The 23,244-nt window shown below is 38.8% G+C and overlaps 1 protein-coding gene across 8 annotated transcripts in view; it reads right to left on the minus strand.

Moving 5' to 3' along the window:
• The window catches only part of BCLAF1 (BCL2 associated transcription factor 1), a 41,170-nt gene extending 21,281 nt beyond the window's left edge, over positions 1-19,889 (minus strand). For 6 of the 8 annotated variants that reach the window (XR_006352729.1, XR_006352730.1, XM_043962426.1 and 3 more), the window contains exons 1-3: positions 19,760-19,889; positions 7,672-7,772; positions 437-562 (exon numbers count right to left, since the gene is read on the minus strand). Coding sequence is in view for 6 of the 8 variants with exons in the window: in XM_043962426.1 (XP_043818361.1) it covers positions 437-540 (104 nt within the window). In the remaining 2 variants the exon portion in view is untranslated. The remainder of the gene's footprint in view (positions 1-436; positions 563-7,671; positions 7,773-19,759) is intronic. The other 2 variants (XM_043962421.1, XM_043962422.1) reach the window with 2 other exon arrangements.
• Between the last annotated feature and the right edge of the window lie 3,355 nt (positions 19,890-23,244).

Here is a 23,244-nt window from a genome sequence, read left to right on the forward strand (position 1 = left end):
TCAAGAAAAGCTATTTTTAAAAGTTAAATCTGGATTAAAAACTTATTACTGGTAAACAAGAAAGTCATTTCTATACGGTCAATATTAAGAAAAGAAATAAGATGTTTAAGAAGAAATGGGGGGCAGCTAGGTGGCTCAGTGGATAAATCACTGGCCTTGGATTCAGGAGTACCTGAGTTCAAATCCAGCCTCAGACACTTGATACATACTCTATGACCCTGGGCAAGTCACTTAACCCCCATTGGCCCACCAAAAAAAAAAAAGAAGAAATGAAGGTGTAATTACAAAAATAGTGAAAAGGGAAAATTAAAATGTAATGTGAAGAAAACTATGTTCTATGAAAGCATATGTGTATTACTATGAATTAATAAAAATATAAAAGCAATGAGTTTTTTAAATAATAAGGAACTGAAAAGGCACAAGATAAGGAACTCACCTGTATCTCTTCTTTCTAGAATGTGATCTGGACCGTGACCTGGAACTAGACTGTGATCTGGACTTTGACCTTGAAGAATGTGATCTAGAGTTGGAACGACCCATTTCTTCCAGTGGATTATTTCTACTGAAATGAAAGAGCAGTAAAGGTTAACAAGATATAATCTGTATAACTTTCCAATATTTTCTTTAAAGTATTCTGTAAATAGACAATAAAATGAAAAAAACAAGTAACTTTGTATCTCAAAATGATTCAGAATTTATTATCATTTTTTCTTTTCAAATAACTGAGTGAACTCAGAAGATAACCTAAAAAAATTTCATTTTTCCCCTAGACAAAAAGCACTGTACATAACAGGAAAAAAACATTTTTAAGTTCTGGACCTACCTATATGGCTCAATCCAAAAAAAGCAGTAGCCAGAATTGGTAATTATATTAGACTACAGCTACAAATTACCTATTATTCCAGGCCCAATACAAATGTCTAACTCTCCAGCTAAAAAGATAAATAATATCAGAGTATTACAGATAAGGAACCTGAAACAAAGAATATATGAATAGCATACCCTGAGATCAAAAAAATTAACCTACCAGACTACCAAGTTTCATCTGGTAATTGGGCTAAACTGGCTATTCCAGACAACAATGACTGGAATGGAGCTGGACAGTTTCCTAGAAGAGTAATGGGATAAAGTCCCTGATCATCTGGAGTCCAATGCTCCAACAATGTCTAGTTTGACACTTAATTCTGCACTATATATGACACTGGTAAGAAGAAAAACTGAGAAGGAACAGACATATAGCATTCAGCTAGGATAAACATATAAAAAGAGAAACCTTGGATTTCAATCTTAACTTTTCCCAAATGCTGAATAATGCAAAATTAAAATTTAAACTATGGGTTTCATATGCCACCGGACAGTTAGTTCAATAGGCATCAAGAGTTTGCTCGCATTTCATTAACAGTACAAAGCTATTAAATAATTCATCCATTTAGAACAAAATTTCAATAATGTTCATATTCCCAGGCATTTCTTACCACACTTAAATTGTATTTCTACAATCTTCCATTTCCCTCCCTCTCAAATCCATACATTTCTCTTTAAGATTATATACTGAGTTTATTCATTCTATCATCTTGAGAAAGTCTATCCCAGGCAACCACATGAAACAAAAGGGCCAGCCATACCCAAGTGCCAAGCAGTTCCAGCCCATGAGGCAAGAAAGCCAACTTAGCTGAAGCAATAAGGCACTGTGAGGGGGTGCAGAAGACAGCATTTGCCAGGCAAATCAAACCACTGCCACTTCCTGACTGATAAGCCCATGACCATGAACACAACAGTACTCTTCAGATCACTATCTTGCTCCCACCCTAGCCCCCAAAGAAATCATTAAGGAGAGCAATCCTTGTAAAGATGTGAAGTGGTAACTACTCCTGCAGCTGCAGTTTGTTGCTTCACTTGACAAGAGCAACCCTTATAGAGAAGAGGCCTGTCACCCCTAAAACAACCAGCACCAACCTTTGACCAATTGTTATCAATAAGCAGGTAAATCAGACTCCCAGAAAGGGCAGTACTTCCCCCTCAAGTCCCCGTCCCCCAAAGCCATCATATCCAAGGGAGCAAACACTGAAGAGATGTAATATGGCAAAGGCTTCTGCATGTCTACAGCCTTTTGCATACTCAGAAGACACTGCAAATGAACACCCAAAAAGAAGTTTCTGCTATCAAAGTCCTTGGCACCATCAAAAAGTTCAACATCAGAAATTAATATGGTTTTTAATCCATGGAAATAACATTAAAGAAGATACATTAACATTTCCTTTGTCTTCTTGCCACCATACCCAAAGGACAACAGGGCCATTATAACTGACAAAATTTAAATCTCCTATACACGTTGTTTCCCACAACTAGAATGTGGTGACTTCCTCAAAAACAGAAATGGTCTTGCTTTTCTATTTCTACTCTCAACACTTAACATGGTGCTCTTTCTAGAAATTAGGGCTTAATAAATAGTTTGGGTTGTTTGTTTTTAATTCACTAACCCCAAATATTTTTAAATGAATACCTCATATCTATACTTTGGAGGTGAGAGAGGAAGACATTCTTAGGAAATCACTGATATCCGCATCTTTCTTTATAAAAAATACACATGGCTTAATGACAAGACACTTTATTCCCTAAAAAAGGAAGCTGACATTTTATTCCATACATCTCAATCCTAAATGTGTGTGTGTGGGGGGGGGAGCAAATTGAAAGGCACAAAGTTCCAAGTTTGAAGTTTAGAAATATGAGACAAAACTTGAAAGGATCTGGTTCAAATGACAGTGGAAAGGGACAGCTAGGTGGCACAGTAGATAAAGCACTGGCCTTGAATTCAGGAGGACCTGAGTTCAAATTTGATCTCAGACACTTGACATTTACTAGCTATCTGACCTTGGGCAAGTCACTTAACCCTCATTGCCCCCCCCCCAAGGCAGTGGGAAAGGTCATAGAAAAATCCTTAGCAAAGAGTTAAGAGGACCAGAACAAATGATAATTTAAAAATCCAAAGAAAACCATCAGTAAGTAGGCTACTTCACTCAGCCCAAGATTGAACAAAATAATAGAAAAACAGAGCACTAAAAGAGGTGTCTCATCAAGAAAGTAAGCACAAGTTTGGAGTGAATAGGTCAGAAGCACCTCAACCAGGGAGTGACCACTGACCCCTGGCTGTTCTATGCACAAACATATGGAAGAGGGAGAAATCAGTGCCAGAAGACTAACAAATCCAGGTCAGGCCCAAAGAAGGCCTAACCATCCTATCCTACATTAGGGAGATTGGTCCTGGCTTAAAAACTCTTATCAGCATTGGAGTCTGGAGATGAAAGTAAAGAAAACACCAAAACCAAAACCATACTGTGGGACAAGAAACCTCCACAACAGGTAAATACAAGAAAAAAGACAGGCAGGATTGGAGGTGCGGGGGTAGGGGGTGGCACTGCAATGTAGTTTGGCCACAAAAACTACAGTAGTACCCGCAAGAAATAAATAAAAATATTTTTAAATGAAATTTTTGAAGGGAAATAAAAGCTCTGGAGGAAAGAATTAAAATAGGTTAGAAAATAATGCAGAATAGGGAGCAGCTAAGTGGCGTAGTAGATAAAGCACCAGCCCTGGATTTAGAAGGACCTGAGTTCAAATTCGGCCTCAGATACTTGACACTGACTGTGTGACCCTGGGCAAGTCACTTAACCCTCATTGCCCCACCCCACCCCCAAAAATGGAAACAACCTTATCCAAGTCATGAACAACCTAAAAATTGAAACAAAGGAAAGAGAACTTGATGGTACATGAGACAAAACAGAATAAAAAATTGAAAAACTGAAAAACTAAAAACTAAAGTAAATCTAAGGTATCTGTTATCAAAAACAGGGAATACATGCCAAAAAGATCATCTAAAAATACTGAAACTCCCTGAAAACACACCTAGGTGTATGCACACCTGGACATCATTTCAAAAAACTATAAATGAAAACTGCCAAGATTCCCTAGAAATAGGACAAAATAAAATCAGAAACAAACTGTCTGTCACCCCCTAAAAGAATCCTCAAAATAAGAACTTTCGGGGGCAGCTAGGTGGCGCAGTGGATAAAGCACCAGCCCTGGATTCAGGAGTACCTGAGTTCAAATCTGGCCTCAGACACTTGACACTTACTAGCTGTGTGACCCTGGGCAAGTCACTTAACCCCCATTGCCCCACAAAAACAAAAACAAAAAAAAAAGAGAGAGAATAAGCACTGTCAAAGATGACAAAGTTCTTCTCTTTTGCAAAGATAATGGTCTACTTAGAGAACATTAGAGACTTAACTAAAAATTTAAACAAATAATTTCATCAAAGTAATAGCATATAAAATACAGTCCCCTTCCCCCCCAAAAAAATCAGCTTTTCTCTAACTCATTAGGAAATGAATAGAATTCCATTCAACATAACTGAATATAAAAAATATTTGGTTTTCGACTTACCAGGATCCACACAGGAATTACATGAATGAAAATACAAAACATACTTTATAAAATTAGAGATAATATATATTAATTGCTCAGGGTTGGCCCAGGCCCTATAATAAAAATAACAATACTACTACCTAAAATACTATACTCATTCAGTACCACAAACTAAAGGGTTTACTTTATGGCAAACCCTTATAAGGAAGACCAAAGAGTTTCTTTGTAGAGCAAGAAAAAAAATAATAAAATTTACCTGGAGAAACAAAAGGTCAAGAATCTCAAGGGAGATTCAAACTATACTACAAAGCAGTAATTTAAAACAATTTATTGATGATTAAAAAAAAACAGAAAAGTTAATCAGTAGAACACATTAGGAGCAAAAGATTCAGAAGAAATGAACAGTTTAGTAGTTTCCAATAACCCCCCCCCCAGACCCCAGCTATGTCAATATTCAACTATAATTGCTAGGACAATCAGAAAGCAGTCTGGCAGAATTAGGTCAATATCTCACAACAGTGGCGTTAAATTCAAATAAAAACATTTCTATCACCAATGCATGATTTAGATAACCACAAATTAACATTATCTGTGTTGTACTGTGAGGCCAGACTCTGCAAGAGTGACACCTCTCTTTGTCTTATACTATACACCACAATAAGCTACAAACTGATACATGTTATAGATAATAAAAGGTCATATCATAAACAAATCCAAGGAGGAGGGAAGCAAATATCTTTCCAACATATAGATGGTAGAAGAGTTCTTGATTTATAAACAAAAAGTAAGGAAGATCACAGGAGATCATCATTTTGACTTTTTACAATTCAAAAGCTTTTGCACAAATTAAATCAGTAAAACTAAATTTAGTAAAGAAACCATTAACTAGGGGAAAAAAATCTTTGCAGTAAGTTTCTCCAGTGAAGATCTGATATCCAAAACATTTAGAGAAATGATTCTAATGCAAAAGAACAAATGTCACTCCCAAGAGTGTATGTATGTACAAGCAGTCCTCAAAGGCTATTTAGCAATAACAATATAAAAATATGCTACAAATCACAAATAAAAGAAACATTACAACCATCAAATGGGCAAAGATAACAAAAACAGAAAATGATGGTCCCAGAAGGAAATGTAGAACAGGCACATCTGGGCACTGCTGATGGAGATGTGAACTGGTCCAACCGTTCAGGAAAATAAATTGGAACTACATCCAAAAATCACTAAATTGTGCATGACCAAACAGTATAACTAAATTTTAAAATACTGTCATTTATATAGCACTTTAAGATTTGCAAAGCATTTTGCATATTATCTCATCTGATCCTAACAACAGCCCTGAAAAAATTGTTATTCCCACCTTACAAATGAAGAAACTGAGGCTAAGTGTAGTTAAATGATTTGTCTTCAGCGTCTTAAATGAGATATTTGTAAAGGGCTTAGCCCAGGCCTGGCACATAAGTGCTTAGTAATTACTTTTTCCCTTCCTAGACCCTTTCTTTATCTATATATCCCAAAGTCCAAAGAAAGCAAAAAAGGGAAAGAATCCATATGTACCAAAACAGCCACAGCAGCATTTTTCTGCTGTAGCAAACAACTAGAAACTAAGGAAGTTCCCATCAATTAGAGAATGGCTGAACCAATGATGGTATACGAATGTCATGAAATTTCATTTTAATGCAAAACATGATGGGAAAGGAAGGGGGATTCAGAGCAACCTAAAAGAAGTAGTATGAACTATTACAGAGGAAGGTAAATAAAATACAGAAATCTTATTATTACAATATTGTGAAGAAAAATAGCTTTGAAAGACTTAATAAATCTGATCAAGGCAATGACCAGCCATGACACCAGGGGACCAGTAGTGAAGCATGTTTCCCACATCTTAACAGTAAGGTAATGAATTAGAAATGCAGAATCAAACATTTTAAACATTGTCAATCTGTGAACTGTTTTGCTTGACTATACTAATTTTGTTACCAGTGGGGGGGGGGGGGGGAAGGACGGACTTGAAGAAAGGGAGTACTGATAAATTAAGGAAGAAAAAGATACCAATAAATCATTTTAAAATACTAGGAAAAAACTTGAAGGAGCTTGAGAGGGCAACACGGACAAGCTTTGGGACTAAAGTGCTGAACTGGGTGTGTGTATATACACATATAGACACATATAAATTATATACATAAACACACATTTTTTTAATAAGCTGTAGATAACAAGATTCATTGCTTCATATGCAATTAATCCTCTTTCTGTTCTTTGTATGTGGAAAGATTCATGTCAGTCAAGTTTAGAAAGACAAAAAGTTTTATTAATGAAAGGATGAGGAATTACAACAATCTGAACTTAATTTAGAATAATTCAGTGGTCATTAGAAGTTAAAATGGGTAAAATCCCATTATAATAAACTTAAAGCTACCAAAAGGTAATAAGATTTAAAATAAGCCATTCTTCCAGAAATTATGCTCCTACACAGTAAAACAGTAATTCAGTCTTTTTATATTTGTGATATTTTATCATTTACCTGGAATTACCACACACTCCTTGGCCCTTTTTCTTAAGTGTTCTAACTTTAACCAAAATTTTTTTTAAAAAGACGAAATAAAGGCACAGTGTTGTTATCTTCTTGCTAAAGCTGACTTTATTTCTTCTTCTCTGCATAACCACAAATAGCTTAATCCCCAATATGGGGAGAAAGGGAAAAGAAGATAATTCACACAGAACCCCAGGTGCTGTCAAGAGTTTTGCTTTAGGAAAGAGGATCAATAGCAGGGATGTTTGTTTTACTTTTATAAGCTGCTTTTGTTTGTTTACGGAAATTATACAACTAGAAAAAAATTACAGAAACAGAGGTTGAGACTTTTTTCCCTTAGATGAAATTTTTATAATCAAAAGTTATGTTGTGGGGCAGCTAGGTGGTGTGGTGGATAGAGCACCAGACCTGGAGTCAGGAGGACCCGAGTTCAAATCCAGCCTCAGACACTTGATAGTTACTAGCTGTGTGACCCTGGGCAAGTCACTTAACCCCCATTGCCCCACAAAAAAAAAAGTTATGTTGTAACTAAGATAAGCAAGCATTTTCTTAAAACTCTACCTTTTAAAGTTGAACGCAATATGGTATGTGCACTTCCAGAAAAGTTTAAAAGCACATAACCTTTTAAAATCAAACTCTGAAAAACAGACAAACCTGTTATACAAATTCCCAAACTATGACAAACTGTGAAAATTAGAAGACTCAATGACGCTTACCTTGGGTTCTGATAAGTGTCAAGTAGTCAAGTGAGGTCTCAAACACTGTAAAATTCTTTCTGGAGACAGTTCTCAGAAATTTAAAGTCTAAATCCCAATTCCTAACAATGACAAAAAAGTTTTGTTAATCTTAGGCATTGTAGTGGGTATTGCAATCCATAGAATATATATTAAAATATTATCTGTTCAAGGAACTTACATCATAAGGTGAAGATGAGAGAAAAATGCACATTTTAAAGGCATACCTAAGATCCCTCCCAAGCCTAAAGAAATATTACCTAATAATGCTGAATACCCAATAAAGCTGAAATACTAAGAATTTTTCAACTGTATCAATATCTATTCATTAATTAATATGCACTGAAAACAGGGCATGAGAAATATTTAATATACCATTAAGGAAAAGACAGTTGTCTATCTTTCTAAAAAACAACTTCAAAGCAATACTATATGAGCATCGACACATACCACTTAATCTGAATCTAGTGTCTACAGCAAAATAGCTAATAATATTATCTAAAATTTCAAACGACTCAAATTTTATATTATTTAAATTTTGCTGGCATACAATTGGATATATCCTTTTTCTTCACAGAATTAGAAATTATTTTAAGTTAATTTTTTTAGCAAGAACAGTTTCAACAAGTTTACACTGAATACAAGTAACATGAGGCATCTACAGAAATCCATTCAATCAAAAGAATGTTAAATGTCTCCTACTCTAATGGCATGAATCCTTGATTCTTAAAATATAAGTCTCAAAATCAATTAATATGCATTTAAGTGCCAGCTATCTGCCAGTCATTGTTCTAGGTACTGGGGATAGAAAGAGAAAAAAATGAAACCATTCTTGCTCTCAAGGAGTTTACATTTTATTGAGGGAGATAACAGGTAGACATATAAATATATACAAAGTAGTTGTCTGGTCATATATATGGTAGTTAGGAAGGGATGGCACTAACAGCTTGCAGGTAGAAAGAGAGATCAGGAAAGGCCTCATGTAGAATATGGTGTCTTGAACGAAGTGAGAGATTCTATAAAACAAATTAAAAGAGAATGCATCACAGGTACAGGATTCACAATGCAAAGGCATAAGGCAGAGATGGAAATACCTATGTGTAAAGAGCAGAGTTAGGAAGCCAATTAAAAAAAAAAACAGTTTAGCAGGACTGTCAAGTGAATAAAGGAAGTAAAGTATAAATGAAACGAGGAAGATGGGTCTTTAGGAATCAAAAAGTATCTATTTTACCCTAGAGGCAATAAGAAGCCATGAGAGTTTTACTGAGTTAGGTAAGCAATATAGTAAAATCTGTACTTAAGAAAAATCATTTTGGCAGAATGGATGGGATGGGATGAGATGAGGCAGGGAGAATATGACTGATACAAAAAATGTAAAAGTATTAATGGCAAGTCTTGGCAAATAATTGGTTATGTACCCTTGACAGAAATAGTGAAGTTTGGTAGAGAAAAAGGTTTCTGAAAACATTGAATTCAGTTTTGGACAATGTTGATTTTCAGATGTATTTGGAACATGCCATCTGAAATGCCCAAAAGTTAGTGACTAACAAGTGACTAGTGCTCAACAGAGAGAAATGAGCTGAATGTATAGAACTAGGAGTCATATGCATAGAAATAATAAGGCTGGGGAGCTGATATGGTCACCTTTGTAGTATAAAGGGAAGAAGTTTAGGAGAGCTCAGGACAGGGCTTTAAAGTATACCAAGAGTTGATATGATGAACCTTCAAGTAAGACTAGTGAGTGCTCAGGCAGGCAGGAATCTGAACAGAGATTGTTCAGACCAGGAGAGGCAGTGTCACAAAAACCTAGATAAGAAAATATCCAAGAGAGGGGTCATCAACAAGGGAAGTCAAGGATGAAGAACAAGACCACTGGATTTAGCAATTAAGAAAGTTGTTGGGGGGACAGCTAGGTGGTATAGTGGATAAAGCACCAGGCCTGGATTCAGAAGGACCTTAGTTCAAATCCGGCCTCAGACACTTACTAGCTGTGTGACCCTGGGCAAGTCACTTAACCTTCATTGGGGGGGGGGGGTGTACTTGTTGGTAACAGGTGAGAAATTTTCAGCTGAATGATGAAGTTGGAAAAGCCATATTGTAAAGAGGTTAAAGAGTGAACTGAGTTGAAGGCTACTGATTAGAGAAATTAAATTAAAACAATTCTGAGATACCACCTCACACCTATCAGATTGGCTAATATGACAAAAAAGGAAATAAATGTTGGAGAAGCTGTGGAAAAAAATGGAACACTTATGCATTGTTGGTGGAGTTGTGAACTGAACCAATCATTCCGGAGAGCAATTTGGAACCGCACAAAGGGCTATGGAGCTGTGTATACCCTTTGATTCAGGAAAACCACTATTTTAGGTCTATAATATGCCAAAGAGATCATCAAAAAGGGGAAAGGACCCATATGTACAACAATATTTATAACTGTTCTTTTTGTGGTAGCAAAGAATTGGAAATTGAGGGGATGCCCATCAATTGGGGAGTGGCTGAACAAGTTGTGGTATACGAATGTAATGGAATACTATTGTGCTGTAAGAAACAATAAGCAAGAGGCAGCTAGGTGGTGCATTGGATAGAGTATCGGCCCTGGAGTCAGGAGGACCCGAGTTCAAATCTGGCCTCAGACACTTAACACTTACTGTGTTGACCCTGGGCAAGTCACTTAACCCCAATTGCCTTACCAAAAAAAAAAACAAGAAAAAGAAAAAGAGTCAGGAGGACCTGAGTCCAAAAAGGAAAAAGAAAAAAGAAACAATAAGTAGGCAGATTTCAGAAAAACCTGAAAAGACTTACATGAATTGATGCTGATAGTATCAATATTGTGGGATGATCAACTGTGATAGATTTAACTCTCCAAAATAATTCCAAAGGACTCATGATGAAAAATGCTTTCCACATACAGAAAAAAAACTATGGAATCTGAATACAGATTGAACCACACTGTTTCTACTTTTTTGTCTATTTTTTTCTTTTTTGAGGTTTTTCCCTTTTGTTCTGATTCTTCTTTCACAATATGAGTAATGCAGAAATATGTTTAATACAATTGTACATATATAACCTATATCAGATTGCTTAGAGGGGGGAGGGAAGGGAGGGAAGGAGAAAAATCTGGAACTAAAAATCTGATAAAAACAAATGTTGGAAAACTATCAACATGTAACTGGAAAATAATAAAATACTTTTATGATTTTTTTTAAAAGTGAGTCTGGCAGGAAAGGGAAAAGATAATAGCTTGAGAGGTTGACAGAGTTAAATGAAGATTAATTAAGGATGAGGAAAGAAGCATGTTTGAAGGCAACAGGAAAAGAACCAGTACATAGGGAACATTTCCTGAAAATAAAATAATTTAGCCTATTTTCTCTTATTTTTTAACTCTAGGCCCAACTCATCATTTACATTATCTATCCCATGTATACACAGTTACATCTTTTAGTCTACAGTTTGATGGTAAAGACGTGGTTGACTGTGGAACATTACTTGCAAAAATCTGCCTGTTCCCTCCCTTCAGGGATACCTTCAGTGTGTATAATTATTGTGAGGATGATTTTAATAAAAATTGTATATAAAATTACAAAGAACAAGCTAACCCCACAGAAGAAATGAAAAGATACCTCTTCCCAGTGGCTTTTTTTTTTTTGAGGGGGATGAGGTACATGCTTAGAAGAGGGCATGGAATACTACAAATCATGTAAGATCTTTTGGATATACTGATCGTTTTTGCCTCTTCTTTTATCTCTTTTTAAAAAAATTTATTTGTTACAAGGGACAGCTCCCTGGGGAGAGGCAGGGAAAGAGATATAGGGGAAATTTAAGCAATGCAAAAACAAAAGATATCAATAAAAACCCATTTTTAAAATAGCATACATGACAAAGTAGACACATAGATCAAAAGTAGTCAATATTTTTTCCCCAGACATGAATAAGATTAATATTAATAAGATCTGAAATCTTGGGGCAGCTAGGTGGCACAGTGGATAAAGCACTGGTCCTGGATTCAGGAGGACCTGAGTTCAAATCCGGCCTCAGACACTTGACACTTATTAGCTGTGTGACGCTGGGCAAGTCATTTAAGGGGGGGGGGGGGGGGGGACAAGATCTGAAATCTTTTCCTACTATTTTCTCCACTGTCAGATTCCTTGTGATTCAGTCAGGCCCTCAACACCTTCAGAACTGTGTAACTCCAACAAAGATCTTCTCTAGATACACTTGGCCTAATCCTTCTACTTTTCTCATCCTTGTTCTTTTTTTTTTTTTTTTTTTTGGTGAGGCAATTGGGGTTAAGTGACTTGCCCAGGGTCACACAGCTAGTAAGTGTGTAAAGTGTTGTAACGATTGGAATGACGCCACCTGCTGGAGACCTACTGTAGAAGAGTTCCACCCATGAAGCGAAGGTTTTTGAGGGCAAGACCAGGAGTCTTTTCTTTGGCGTCAGGAAGTGACGCGGGCGAGTGGGAGGAGGAAGGAAGAGACTAGCGCTCAGTCTCATTCTCTTTCCTCTGGACTCTGGCGGGAGCTAGAAATGTGCTCTCCCTTTAATAGATAGGAATCTAGGCCTTTCTCTCTCTCTTTACCAAATTCTTATTCTCCTTAATAAATGCTTAAAAGTCTAACTCTTGCTAAGGCTTATAATTTATTGGCAACCACTCATTAGATATTTTAGACAGACTAGCTAGAATTTTAGCCCTTAACAGATGGCGACCAAGATTTCAATCTGGCCTCAATATAGTTGTCTGAAAAAAATCTTCCTAAGCACAATGCTGTCATTCCCCTACTCAAGAATCATCAATAGTTTCCCATTGCTTGGAGGATAAAACCTTTCACCGGGCATTTAAAGCCCTTCAAAATCTTATGTGCCATGTAGGCAAGGATTGGGAAACAGCATATGACAGTGGAAAAAGCAATGCCACTGGAGTAAGAGAGGACCAGGATTCAAGTCTCTCCTCTGACATTTAATGTCTGTGTGACCTTGGGCAATTCACTTAACCTCTCTATGCTTCATCTATAAAATGACAGTTGATCTGGAAGACTATGAAATCCCTTCTAGCTCTATAGATCTATGATCCTATGGTATCACAATAGAGTTTGAGTTACCTAGTAGCAATTTAGAAATCATTACCAATATTTAGTAAGCAATAAGCATCTATCATGTGCAGATCACTATGCTAGGAGGAAACATAAAATTTAAGTTAAGACATAGCTCTTCATTTTTTGGAGCTCACATTCAACAAACATTTGTGAATACCTGTTATATGCCCTGTCCAATGCAATGCCTTCTCATTAGAAGCAGCTTAGTGTAGAAAGAACACTAGACTTGAGAGTCAGGAAACCTAGCTTCTAGTTCCAGCTTTCTTATTTACTGGCGATATGACTTTAGGCAAGCCATTTTTCTTCAAACCTATCTCACACCTAAAAAGTGGAAGAAATTATATGATCTTTGTATTTATTTCACAAAAATGCTATGAAGTATTTTGCAAACAGTTTGTCAAAATAAGAAATGTTATAAAGAGAGTGTTTTCTCCCTCCTCAAACCATCTTTGATGATGAAACAAGTTATCTACCTCCAGAGAAAGAGGTGATGGATTCAAGTGTAAATTAAAGCATATTTTCTTGGGGGTAAGGGGGAACATATGGCTAATGCAGGCAGGGTTTTGCAAGACTACACATATTTCTAATGGGCTTATTTTTCTTACCTTCTCAATGGGCAGGGGCAGAGGAAGTAAAGAATTTGGAATTTTAAATTTTAATTAAAAAAATAATTGGGGACCCAAGTCATCATAAAAATAAACCACACTTCACATGGGGAAAAAGTTATTTGGGGGTGCGGTGGGTATGTCTATATACATGTGAGCAGGCATATAAACTCTGTTTATATGTTATATTCTCCAGTAAAGTGTAAGTTCATTGAGCACAGTAACTCGTTTTCCTTTGTCTTGGTATCCCAACTCCTAAAATAATGCCTTACGTATTAACAGACAACAAATGCTTACTGAATTAAGACATAAAATGAATGTTGATTCAAATTCTGGCTTATAAAGTAGGCTTCTGCTGTTGCAAATTACCAAACATCACTTAGGTCAACATGTCTAACTCCCTTCTATTAGAGCTACATCAGTTTTGTAAAAAAAGATACTAAAAATGGCCCTCAAAATGAATATATCAATATGGTAATTAGGCACTCTGTCTCCTCATTTTCTATTTCCAGAGAAGAATATGGGTCTGGTAATGGTCAGAAGTACTAAACAGAGCAGAGGGAGTTGAAAAATAAAAAATCAAAATGAAGTTTTCTAATATCTAGACCACCATGAACTACATCCATAATTATCTTTATATTTTAAAATTCCAAATGGTTTGGAGGGGAAACAGGAATGTGAAAATAGGTATGCAAAACCACAATGGACCCATATTCAGAAGGCCCAGGATAGTGAATACCAAGAACTGCCAAATGGACTTAGGAATAAAACAAGATTACCATAGCATTGGACATTTGTTTCTGCTTACAAGCTCTTATATATTCCCTTCAAGCATTCATGCCAAGAATTCTAGTGAGTATATATGGACTGTGTGACACAAAATGCCTACACTAAAGTCCAACATAAAAGCATTGGTAATACTCAAAGACAAAATGTCAGAATATTTCCATTTGTCAAATCAAGATTACTTACCAATAAATACATTTGTTCATTTTCAAGTTTACTAAAAAAGCTGTATTGGATAATATGGCTAATACAGTCTTCTTTTCCTTCCCTTAAAGTCACTGGCTGGTTGAGGGAGAGTAAAAAAAAGTAAATAGGATCAAAGATTTAGAACTGGAATGGACCTAAGAGTAGGCCTCATCCAACCTAATTTTACAGATTAAAAAAACTGATACAGAAAGGTCAAGTAACTAGCCTAAGGTCACAGGCAAATAGCAGAGCCAGGATTTGAACACAGTTCATCTGACTTCAAAATCTAGGGGTTCTTTCCATTGTACAAGGAGTTCATTACGTCACAACCTTTCAAAACTTGGGCAAAAGGTACTCACATAAAAAACTCTTGATCATAAATCTTTGTGTCCCATCTTTATTGAGTTAGTATTTTAACAGGGATTCCTACTGTTTATTCCCCTGACATTTAATTGTTACTGAGTTCTTTCAGCTCTATCCAACTCTCCCAGACCCCATTTGGAGTTTTCTTGGAAAAGATACTGCAGTTGTTTGCCATTTCCTTCTTCAGCTCATTTTACAGATGAACTAAAGCAAACAGGATTAAGTGACATGTCCAGGGTCACAGAACTAGTAAGAGTCTTAGTCCAGATCTAAACTCAGTTCCTCCCGATTCCAGGGCAGGCACTCAATCCACTGGGTTATATAGCTAATGTGTTCATTTAAAAAAAAAACTTTTAAAAGAAATCCTCCTTAATTGATCAGTTTAGATCACCTAATTTAATATTTCCAATTAATTAATGTGCTCATTTCAGTAAATGGTGATTGCTTTATGTTAATTCTGTACAAATATGTACCTTGTTTAAAAAAATTATAAAAAATGAAAGTTGTAAGGGATAATGGAGAGCAGAACCAGCATGAGGTACTTATGTAGCCTAGTCAAAATCTGGAAACTGAACTGACAACATGCCAAAGAGTTTAAGCATTCAATTGATGAATACATTAACACTTCACTTAGAAATACCCAAATTCCATGAAGAACATGCTTTCTAATCTTAAAAACAAGCATGAAAATAAGTATCCTCCACACCTTTTGAACACTGTGATTCAAGGCAAGCTCCTTATTCTATATCCACCTCCTCATTCTTTTTTTTTTTTCTTTGGGGGGGGGGGCCCCGGCAGCAGCAGGGTAATGAGGGTTAATTGACTTGCCCAGGTTCACACAGCTAGTAAGTGTGAAGTGTCTGAGGCCAGATTTGAACTCAGGTTCTCCTGAATCCAGGGCCGGTGCTCTATCCACTGTGCCACCTAGCTGCCCCGCCACCTCCCTCATCTTAAAAGAAAACTCAGGCCCAGAGAGGTTATATGACTTGCCAAGGCTCATCCATCTAGCTAGTGGCACCGCTTGATGTTACCTTAGCTACTGCTATTCGTGTATGGGTGCATATAGAGGACAAGCAATCATGGCAGCTGCCAGCAGTAGCAGGTCCTGTTAGGGATTCTGCCACTTTACTGAAAAGAAAAAAAACATTCAATAATTTTTTTTTAGTGAGGCAATTGGAGTTAAGTGGCTTGCCCAGGGTCACACAGCTAGTAAGTGTTAAGTGTCTGAGGCCGGATTTGAACTCAGGTACTCCTGACTCCCAGGCCAGTGCTCTATCTACTGTGCCACCTAGCCGCCCCCATTCAATACATTTTTACTCCAAAAGGAGCCATTTATTCTAATTCCTGTAGACCAGATGGATCCCACCCAATACAGAAGCCTTACAGTTATGCTTTGGTATCACAATTCTTTGGTTCCCCAGACTGCTTGATATTACCTTTCATCCTAAGGATTTAAAAAAAAAAAAATCTGACTAGCAATCAAGAGTTCTAGCCTGAGCTGTACCCCTAACTAGCTTTGTGACCTTCAGCAAGTCAGAGGGCCCTCTGTCCTCCATTTCTTCATCTAGAAAATGAGAGGACTGGTAAATATGTCACCTAGAAGTCCCTTCCCACCCAGGAGAGCTGTACTGAGAAAACCGTCTAAACATATTTATGTTGTCATATTGGTACAGACTTCTGTCAATCTCCAAAAGAAGAGGTCTTCAATGTGTAAAGTGTCCTGCCTCAGTAGTAAAAGTTACTGATCGGAGCAGCTAGATGGCGCAGTGGATAAGCAGCGGCCCTGGATTCAGGAGTACTTGAGTTCAAATCTGGCCTCAGACACTTACTAGCTGTGTGACCCTGGGCAAGTCACTTAACCCCAATCGCCTCACCAAAAATAAATAAATAAATGAATTAATTAAAAGTTACTGATCGCACAAGACTTCAGTGAAACTCTTTGGCCATATAAATGGTTCTCCCTGGTAAACGGTACATTTAAAATTTCTATTAACACTGAAAAGTGGTTCAATCTACTTTATGTCTTGTTACACAAACTGGTGTGTAGCATTCTACACGTGGCACAATAAGTTAATTGGATCTGAACAAGGAAGTGATAAGCATACTTAACTAATCTGGCTTCATGACAAACAAGCCAGGGTACCCACCAAATCTTAAGCACCAGATTGCCATCAAACCACAGTAATTATAGCACAATCTAACCTAACAAGTGAACTTATGTTTTCCCAATCAGGTGTTTTCATGTTTTGCTGTAATCATAACTTAAAAATAATCTGCCGCACCATTCAGTAAAACAACAGCAGAGATCCACTTAGGGGTCAGGAAGGGAGAATAGACTAAGGGAGGAGGCATACTTATCATTTTTGGAGGGATTGAGGGAGTATTCTAGACACAGGGCTTCAGACTACCTGAGGCACTAAGCAACGTTTCCTTTTCCTTTTCTTCAAAGTTGAAAAATTCACCTGGCTCCCAATCCCCAATCAATTCTGTTGAGAAGACAGTAATTGGTTGTTACCTTTCTTTCTCCTGAGACAACATTTGGGGCAGCTGGGTGGCACAGTGGATAAAGCATCCATTTGAATGAAAGAGGCTTTGAATATTCCAATATAAATGTTTCTATATGAGCCACCCACATTAATCTGCTCTCCTTTTGTGATCAATAGATGAATTTTTGAAACGGATGGGAGGGGGCAGCTAGGTGGCGCAGTGGATAAAGCACCAGCCCTGGATTCAGGAGGACCTGAATTCAAATCCAGCCTCAGACACTTCACACTAGCTGTGTGACCCTAGGCAAGTCACTTAACCCTCATTGCCCTGCAAAAAAAAAAGAAAAGAAAAGAAAAAAGGAAAGGGAGGGGAGGGGAAAAGGATGGAAACAATATTTCATGATAAAAATTACCTGTATAAAAGCAAATTCATGGGGAAGCCATAATCTCATACCATGCTTTAACTAAAGAACTAGAACTAATCAGTTAATACTTGGCAATAGTCCAAAAACAATATAGCAATACAGAAAATCTGCCCAAGATTGAGCAGCAACAGAAATAACACCCCAAGTCCTAAATATTAATGTCAATATTCTACCTGTGTTTTTCTTTCCTATTTTAGACCTATTTGTTTCCCATCTTTAACTAATTTCCCCCAATTTCATTCCTCTTAGCCTCCACTGAAGTTCCAGTGCTAATGCTTCATCCTGGCACAGAGGTAATCCTGGCTATGAAATGGATCTGAAGTTCTGATAGGTCTTAACAAGCTGAAGTTTATGGGCCTATTATGTCCAGAACCAGCTTAGTTCAGGGAGGTAGCCAATTCATGGAACACTATTACAACTACAGTACAGCGCAGAATGATAGGGTTGTGGGGGAGAGGAGGAGAAACAAAGAATAGATAATACTGCACGTGGTCTTTGCCCTCAGGGAGCTTACAATCTACTAAATCGGTCCTAATGGGTATTTTTTTTTTTTTAACTTTGGCCAAAGCAACTCAAACTGGCTAAGGCAGTGAATGGCTTCAAAGTCAGTTTAAGGTGGGGGGCAGCTAGGTGGGCGCAGTGGAGGGGCATGAACTCAAATCCGACTTCAAACACTTGACACTAACTAGCTGTGTGGTCCTGGGCAAGTCACTTAAGCCTCATTGCTCCCCTCCCCACTCCCAAAAAACGTTTAAGGGAGCAACCTTAGAATTGAAATAATTTTAAAGGATTTATCATCAGTCTAGTAGCACACAAGGCTTAAAGCAGAAAAATAGGATTTAACCCATGCTTGATTTTAAACGGGAATAGCGAAGGGTGTGATGTGGACATCATAGCTGTGACATGTTTTAAGTAATTTTTCAACCGGACACTCAGTTTCCTTAACTGTAAAAGCAAAAGTCCCTTTGAGACTATCTCTTTGAGACTCTAGAGTCCCTTCCAACTCTTAAGTCTAGAAGCCTATAGTGTTAAGATTCTATTTATTAAGTCAATTAATTAAGTCACCATCAATCTATGAGAACTGCAACAAGTCAATTAATATAAGTGCAAGTCACTAATCACAACTTACCAACATCTTCTCCCCCCACTCCCTCATTCCACTATAAAAAGACCACCATTTAGTCTCCCACAGCAGAAATATCACAAGGGGATGGCATCTCACGTGAGTAGGACGGAAGTAGCTCAGCAAACACAATCTCATCTCCTCATCCCCAGGTGTGGTCAATTAACTAAAACCTAGAGCCGCCTGGCGTCGGGCTCAGACTCAATCAACACCCACCCGAGCCTGTCTTCCCAGGAGCCACAGCCAGGGACTAGAAGGCATCCATCCGGATTTAATGGAAGCCCATATCAACGAGGGTTACGAGGAGAATTGCCACCTCGCTGGGCCTCACTTACCTGTGCCAAATCAGAGTCACAGCACAGCTGCCAACAGAAAAAAGCCAGCCCAGGGCCCCGAAGTGGCAAAGGGCAAAAGTAAAGGGGAAGAACTGCCAGGGTGTATATTCACCACGTACTCCCCCTTCCCCGCCGCTACCTGAACAAATCCAGGTAGATCAACTCCCCGCGGGGGCCGAGGAAGAGGGCGGCAGAGAGAGGGTCTGGGCCAATGAGAGCCCGACACAAGTTGCCAGCCGGGCGTCAGCAGGAGCCGTAGGCGGAGGAGGAAAGACAACGGGGGCGCGTGCGCGAGCCAAAGGGGGAAGGGAAAGCGAGGGAGGCAGCGGGGCGCGCGCAGGGGGCTGGGGCCGGCGGATCCCCACAGGGCGGGAGGCGGGAGCGGACATGCGCGCAGAACGGTTGGAGGGTCTGGAGCCAGGTCCGCGGCCGTGCGCGCTCCTTTCCCCTCCCTGCCTTCGCCCCCTCCTCCCCGCCCCGACGTCTCTTAGGGGCCCAGCAGCGCCTCGAGGGCCTGAGTGACTCAGGCCCCGAAACGCACAAATAACGGCTCGACGTTACCCTGTTCTAGTTACAGTCACCCCCCGACCACTACTCCTAACGCCAACCCTTCCTTCGGTTCTCTATATGTCTAGTCGGGTCTCTTATGTTCACGTTAAGACCCTACCTGGCGGGCCGAACGCGGATCCCGGCACTTATCTCCGTAGTAGCTGCACAGCGGCCATTTCCTCCCTCACAAACAGGAGAAGAACCATAGAGGCATTCTCGACGCGCTAGATCGACGGCGTCACTTCCGCTGGATGGGCGGGGCCTAGGGTCGCCATCAAGCTTCTGGGCAAACTCAAGCCGAGTATCCACTACGTTTTGCCCTCAACCTAAATGGTTGCGAGAGGCTTTCCGGGCTATCACGTGAGCGCCTTCGTGATTGGGTCACGGGGCTGTATTCCCGCCCTCGTTCGGGGCTCTCAGAGAAGGCGGGTATGGTGTGGCGTCTCTGTGCTAAGAGCTTTACACCTACTTGTTTAGTGCTACGGATCTTTCCTTTGTCCATAAGAACAAACAAAAAACAACAAATGGATTTTGCCACCTACTTAATATCTTTGTTGTTGACCTTTCACTGACTCCGTCCTTAACCTTAGTTACGTTGATGCTGCTGGAAAAACGATTTTACACACGCAGGCGCGTTGAGAGCCAGAAAGATTGCTGTGTCATTCCCGTCTTGTCTGTTAGCCCTGAGGAAAGCAATTTCTGATGCCATTTGCACAAGCGCCTAATGATGCTCCTTTCCCCTGGCACCTCTAAACTAAGCTGACTCAAAGCAAAGACGCTTGACAGAAAACTTAAAAATTAGTACATATTCCCTCCTATTTCTAGCTTACACGTACGTAGTTGTCTCCCCAATTAGAATGTGAGCTCCTTGAGAGCAGGGACCGTGTTTTGCGTTTCTTTTGTATCCTCTGCGCTTAGCACGGAGTACCATTAATGGTCAAGGGCCATATCTCTGCCCCGATACCATCTGGGTTGTGCATTTTTAGTCCGATCAAATATTTTTCAAGTAAGGGCTGGATGTGCATTGATTGCTAGGAATGTTATAGAAGGAATGGATGCCCCAAATTCGTGAGATAATCCCTTAAATTCAGCTCTAGAACTAGAATTAGTGAGGAGGAAATTTTCAATTCAGAGATTGGGTTGCAATATGCCGATTGGTAGGGGTTTTCCTCCCACCCCCTCGATTTCTACAGTGTTATCTTGTAACCGACTCATTCCAAAACATGAACAAAGGCAATGTGAAAAGAAAATGATGCTCTTAGGAAGGAGACCCTCAGCTAATTAATGTTCCCCACTCTGAACTGAAGGATTGGACAAGCTCATCAATGTCGTTTCTACTATCCTATCATCTATTTAACCACAACCTCACTTGCTAAACTAGATCGATTTTTTTCTCAAAATGCTGACCACTCATGTGGACTAGATTCCACATGAGAGGACATGATTCCAAACAGGTGGGCGATTCTGCATTTGGACAAATTTCATGGATTCATTTACAGGCTGAAACATTTTCTAGTAAGTCTTATTACCTATTTTACATTCTGTTCCTTGGAGCCTATTTCCAATTTTTTTTTCCTTTGGTATTTAGGGCCTATGGAGGTTAGAGTAAGTAGAAAGAATTTCTATTTAACCATCATTCCTTTATATCAGTGGATAAAGAACAAGTGCTCAGTGCCATTTATCATAATTAAATCTGCTAGCACTAAACTATAAATACCAATCCCATTTTTTAAAACTTGTGGGAATCTTTAAGTCCATGTTTTCCTATTCCTGTGCCTTTGATCCCCCAGTTCTCTATTTCTCTTATGTCCATTTCCATCTTTGTAAAAATCCTGATTCCCCACCCTCACCCAAAAGAACTTGTTTACCTCTTGTATGCAATTATCATGTTCTATTTTGTCTTATAGCTATTTGTGGGCAAGAAGGATTCTGAACCAATTCTTATCTGGGCCAAGAGACTAGAGTTTTTAAAAAAATTAATTCTACCTTCCCCTCCTCCCTCCCCCTCCCTCTCTCTCCATCTCACACACATACACCTTTTTTGGTTTGGGTGGTTGTTCTCTCACTGGTGATTTCACTGGTGAAGGGAACTGACAGAGAGGAAATTCCCTTGAAAAATGAAGATCAGCAACTGTACTGTGTTCCATTCCAGCTTTAAAAAACTGAGTCTGATAGTTGGATTTCATTTGACCCCATCTAAAATTCAGCCTCAGTTTTAGTAAGAGTTGAATCAACCTTCCTCTCTGTAAATTCTAATCTAATTCCCTCTCAAACCTCATTTTCCTCTTCTGGAAAATTAAGGTCTTGGATCTATCAGGCAACTAGCATTTATTAAAAGCTATTAAGGGTCAAGTACCTTGCAAAGTGCTTTAGATCCTAACAAAGGCCAAAAGAAATTTTTTTAAAAGCTTGCCCCTCAAGGAACTAATATTCTAGTGGGAGGGAGGCACAAGAAAGATAGAATTAAGCATATGCAGAATACAGAGTAGATGAAAGATCATCTTAAAGTAGAAAGACTCCTGCAGAAGGTGGCATCTGAGCTGTCTCGAAGGAAACAAGGGATTTTAAGAGGTGGAGGTAAGGAGACAGTTACACTGCCTAGATGAATGTCCTTCAAACTTTTTTTTTAATCACATGACCCAGTAATTCAGAGAGAGAGGATGAAAGAGGGAGGAGGGAGAGCAAATAACCCCATGAGTATGTGTTTACTTATTTATAAATTATGCATATGTACTACAGTACTACTAATTATGTATATTGCCAAACTTAAGACACACAAAAATTAGTGGCAGCTAGGTGGCACAGTGGATAAAGCACTGGCCCTGGATTCAAGAGGATCTGAGTTCAAATTCGACCTCAGATACTTGACACTTACTAGCTGTGTGACAAGTCACTTAACCCCAACTGCCTTCCAAAACAAAAAAAGGAGACACACAAAAATTAAAAGGGAAGTAGTATTTGATCTGGAGTCATGGGAGCCAATAGAGTTTATTGTTCAGATCTGTACCTTGGGAAAATCACTTTGGCAAAGTGGAATATGGGTCAGAGTGAGGAGAGGTTTGAGATTGCTACCTCATGTAGGAGCCTATTTAAATAATCCAGGTGAAAAAGTGATGAGGGCCTGAAACAGGGTCATAACTGTAGGAGCAGAGAAGGGTGAAGATTGGAAAAATGTTGTGGAAGTAGAAACAACTAGATTCATCAAGTGATTTGGACATGTGGGGTGAGGTGAATGAGGAGTCAAAGATGACACCAAGAGTCCAAACCTCAGTGACTAGGGAGATGATGGTGTTCTTGTGGGTTTGTAGGGAAAGATAATATAAAATCTGTAATACATACTGAAGTCTGTTTATATCTGTTCTTCCTTCATGACTCGCTCTATTCAAGTAAAAATGGGTCAGAGAATGGAGCTTATGGGGTGGGCCAGATAAGGCCACCTAATGAGGTATACCTGCAAGAAGATTGTCTGGGAAGCAAGGTGCTGGGAGGGAGAAGAGTGGGAAAATTTTACCTTCTAGCTGATACAGGTTAGGTTATTACTACTCTGTTATGAGACCTATACACAGCACAGCTCTTCAAGACTAATGGGGCGGGGCACAGAGG

Source organism: Dromiciops gliroides, chromosome 4 (genome assembly GCF_019393635.1).
Source record: "Dromiciops gliroides isolate mDroGli1 chromosome 4, mDroGli1.pri, whole genome shotgun sequence".
Classification (NCBI taxonomy): domain Eukaryota; kingdom Metazoa; phylum Chordata; class Mammalia; order Microbiotheria; family Microbiotheriidae; genus Dromiciops; species Dromiciops gliroides.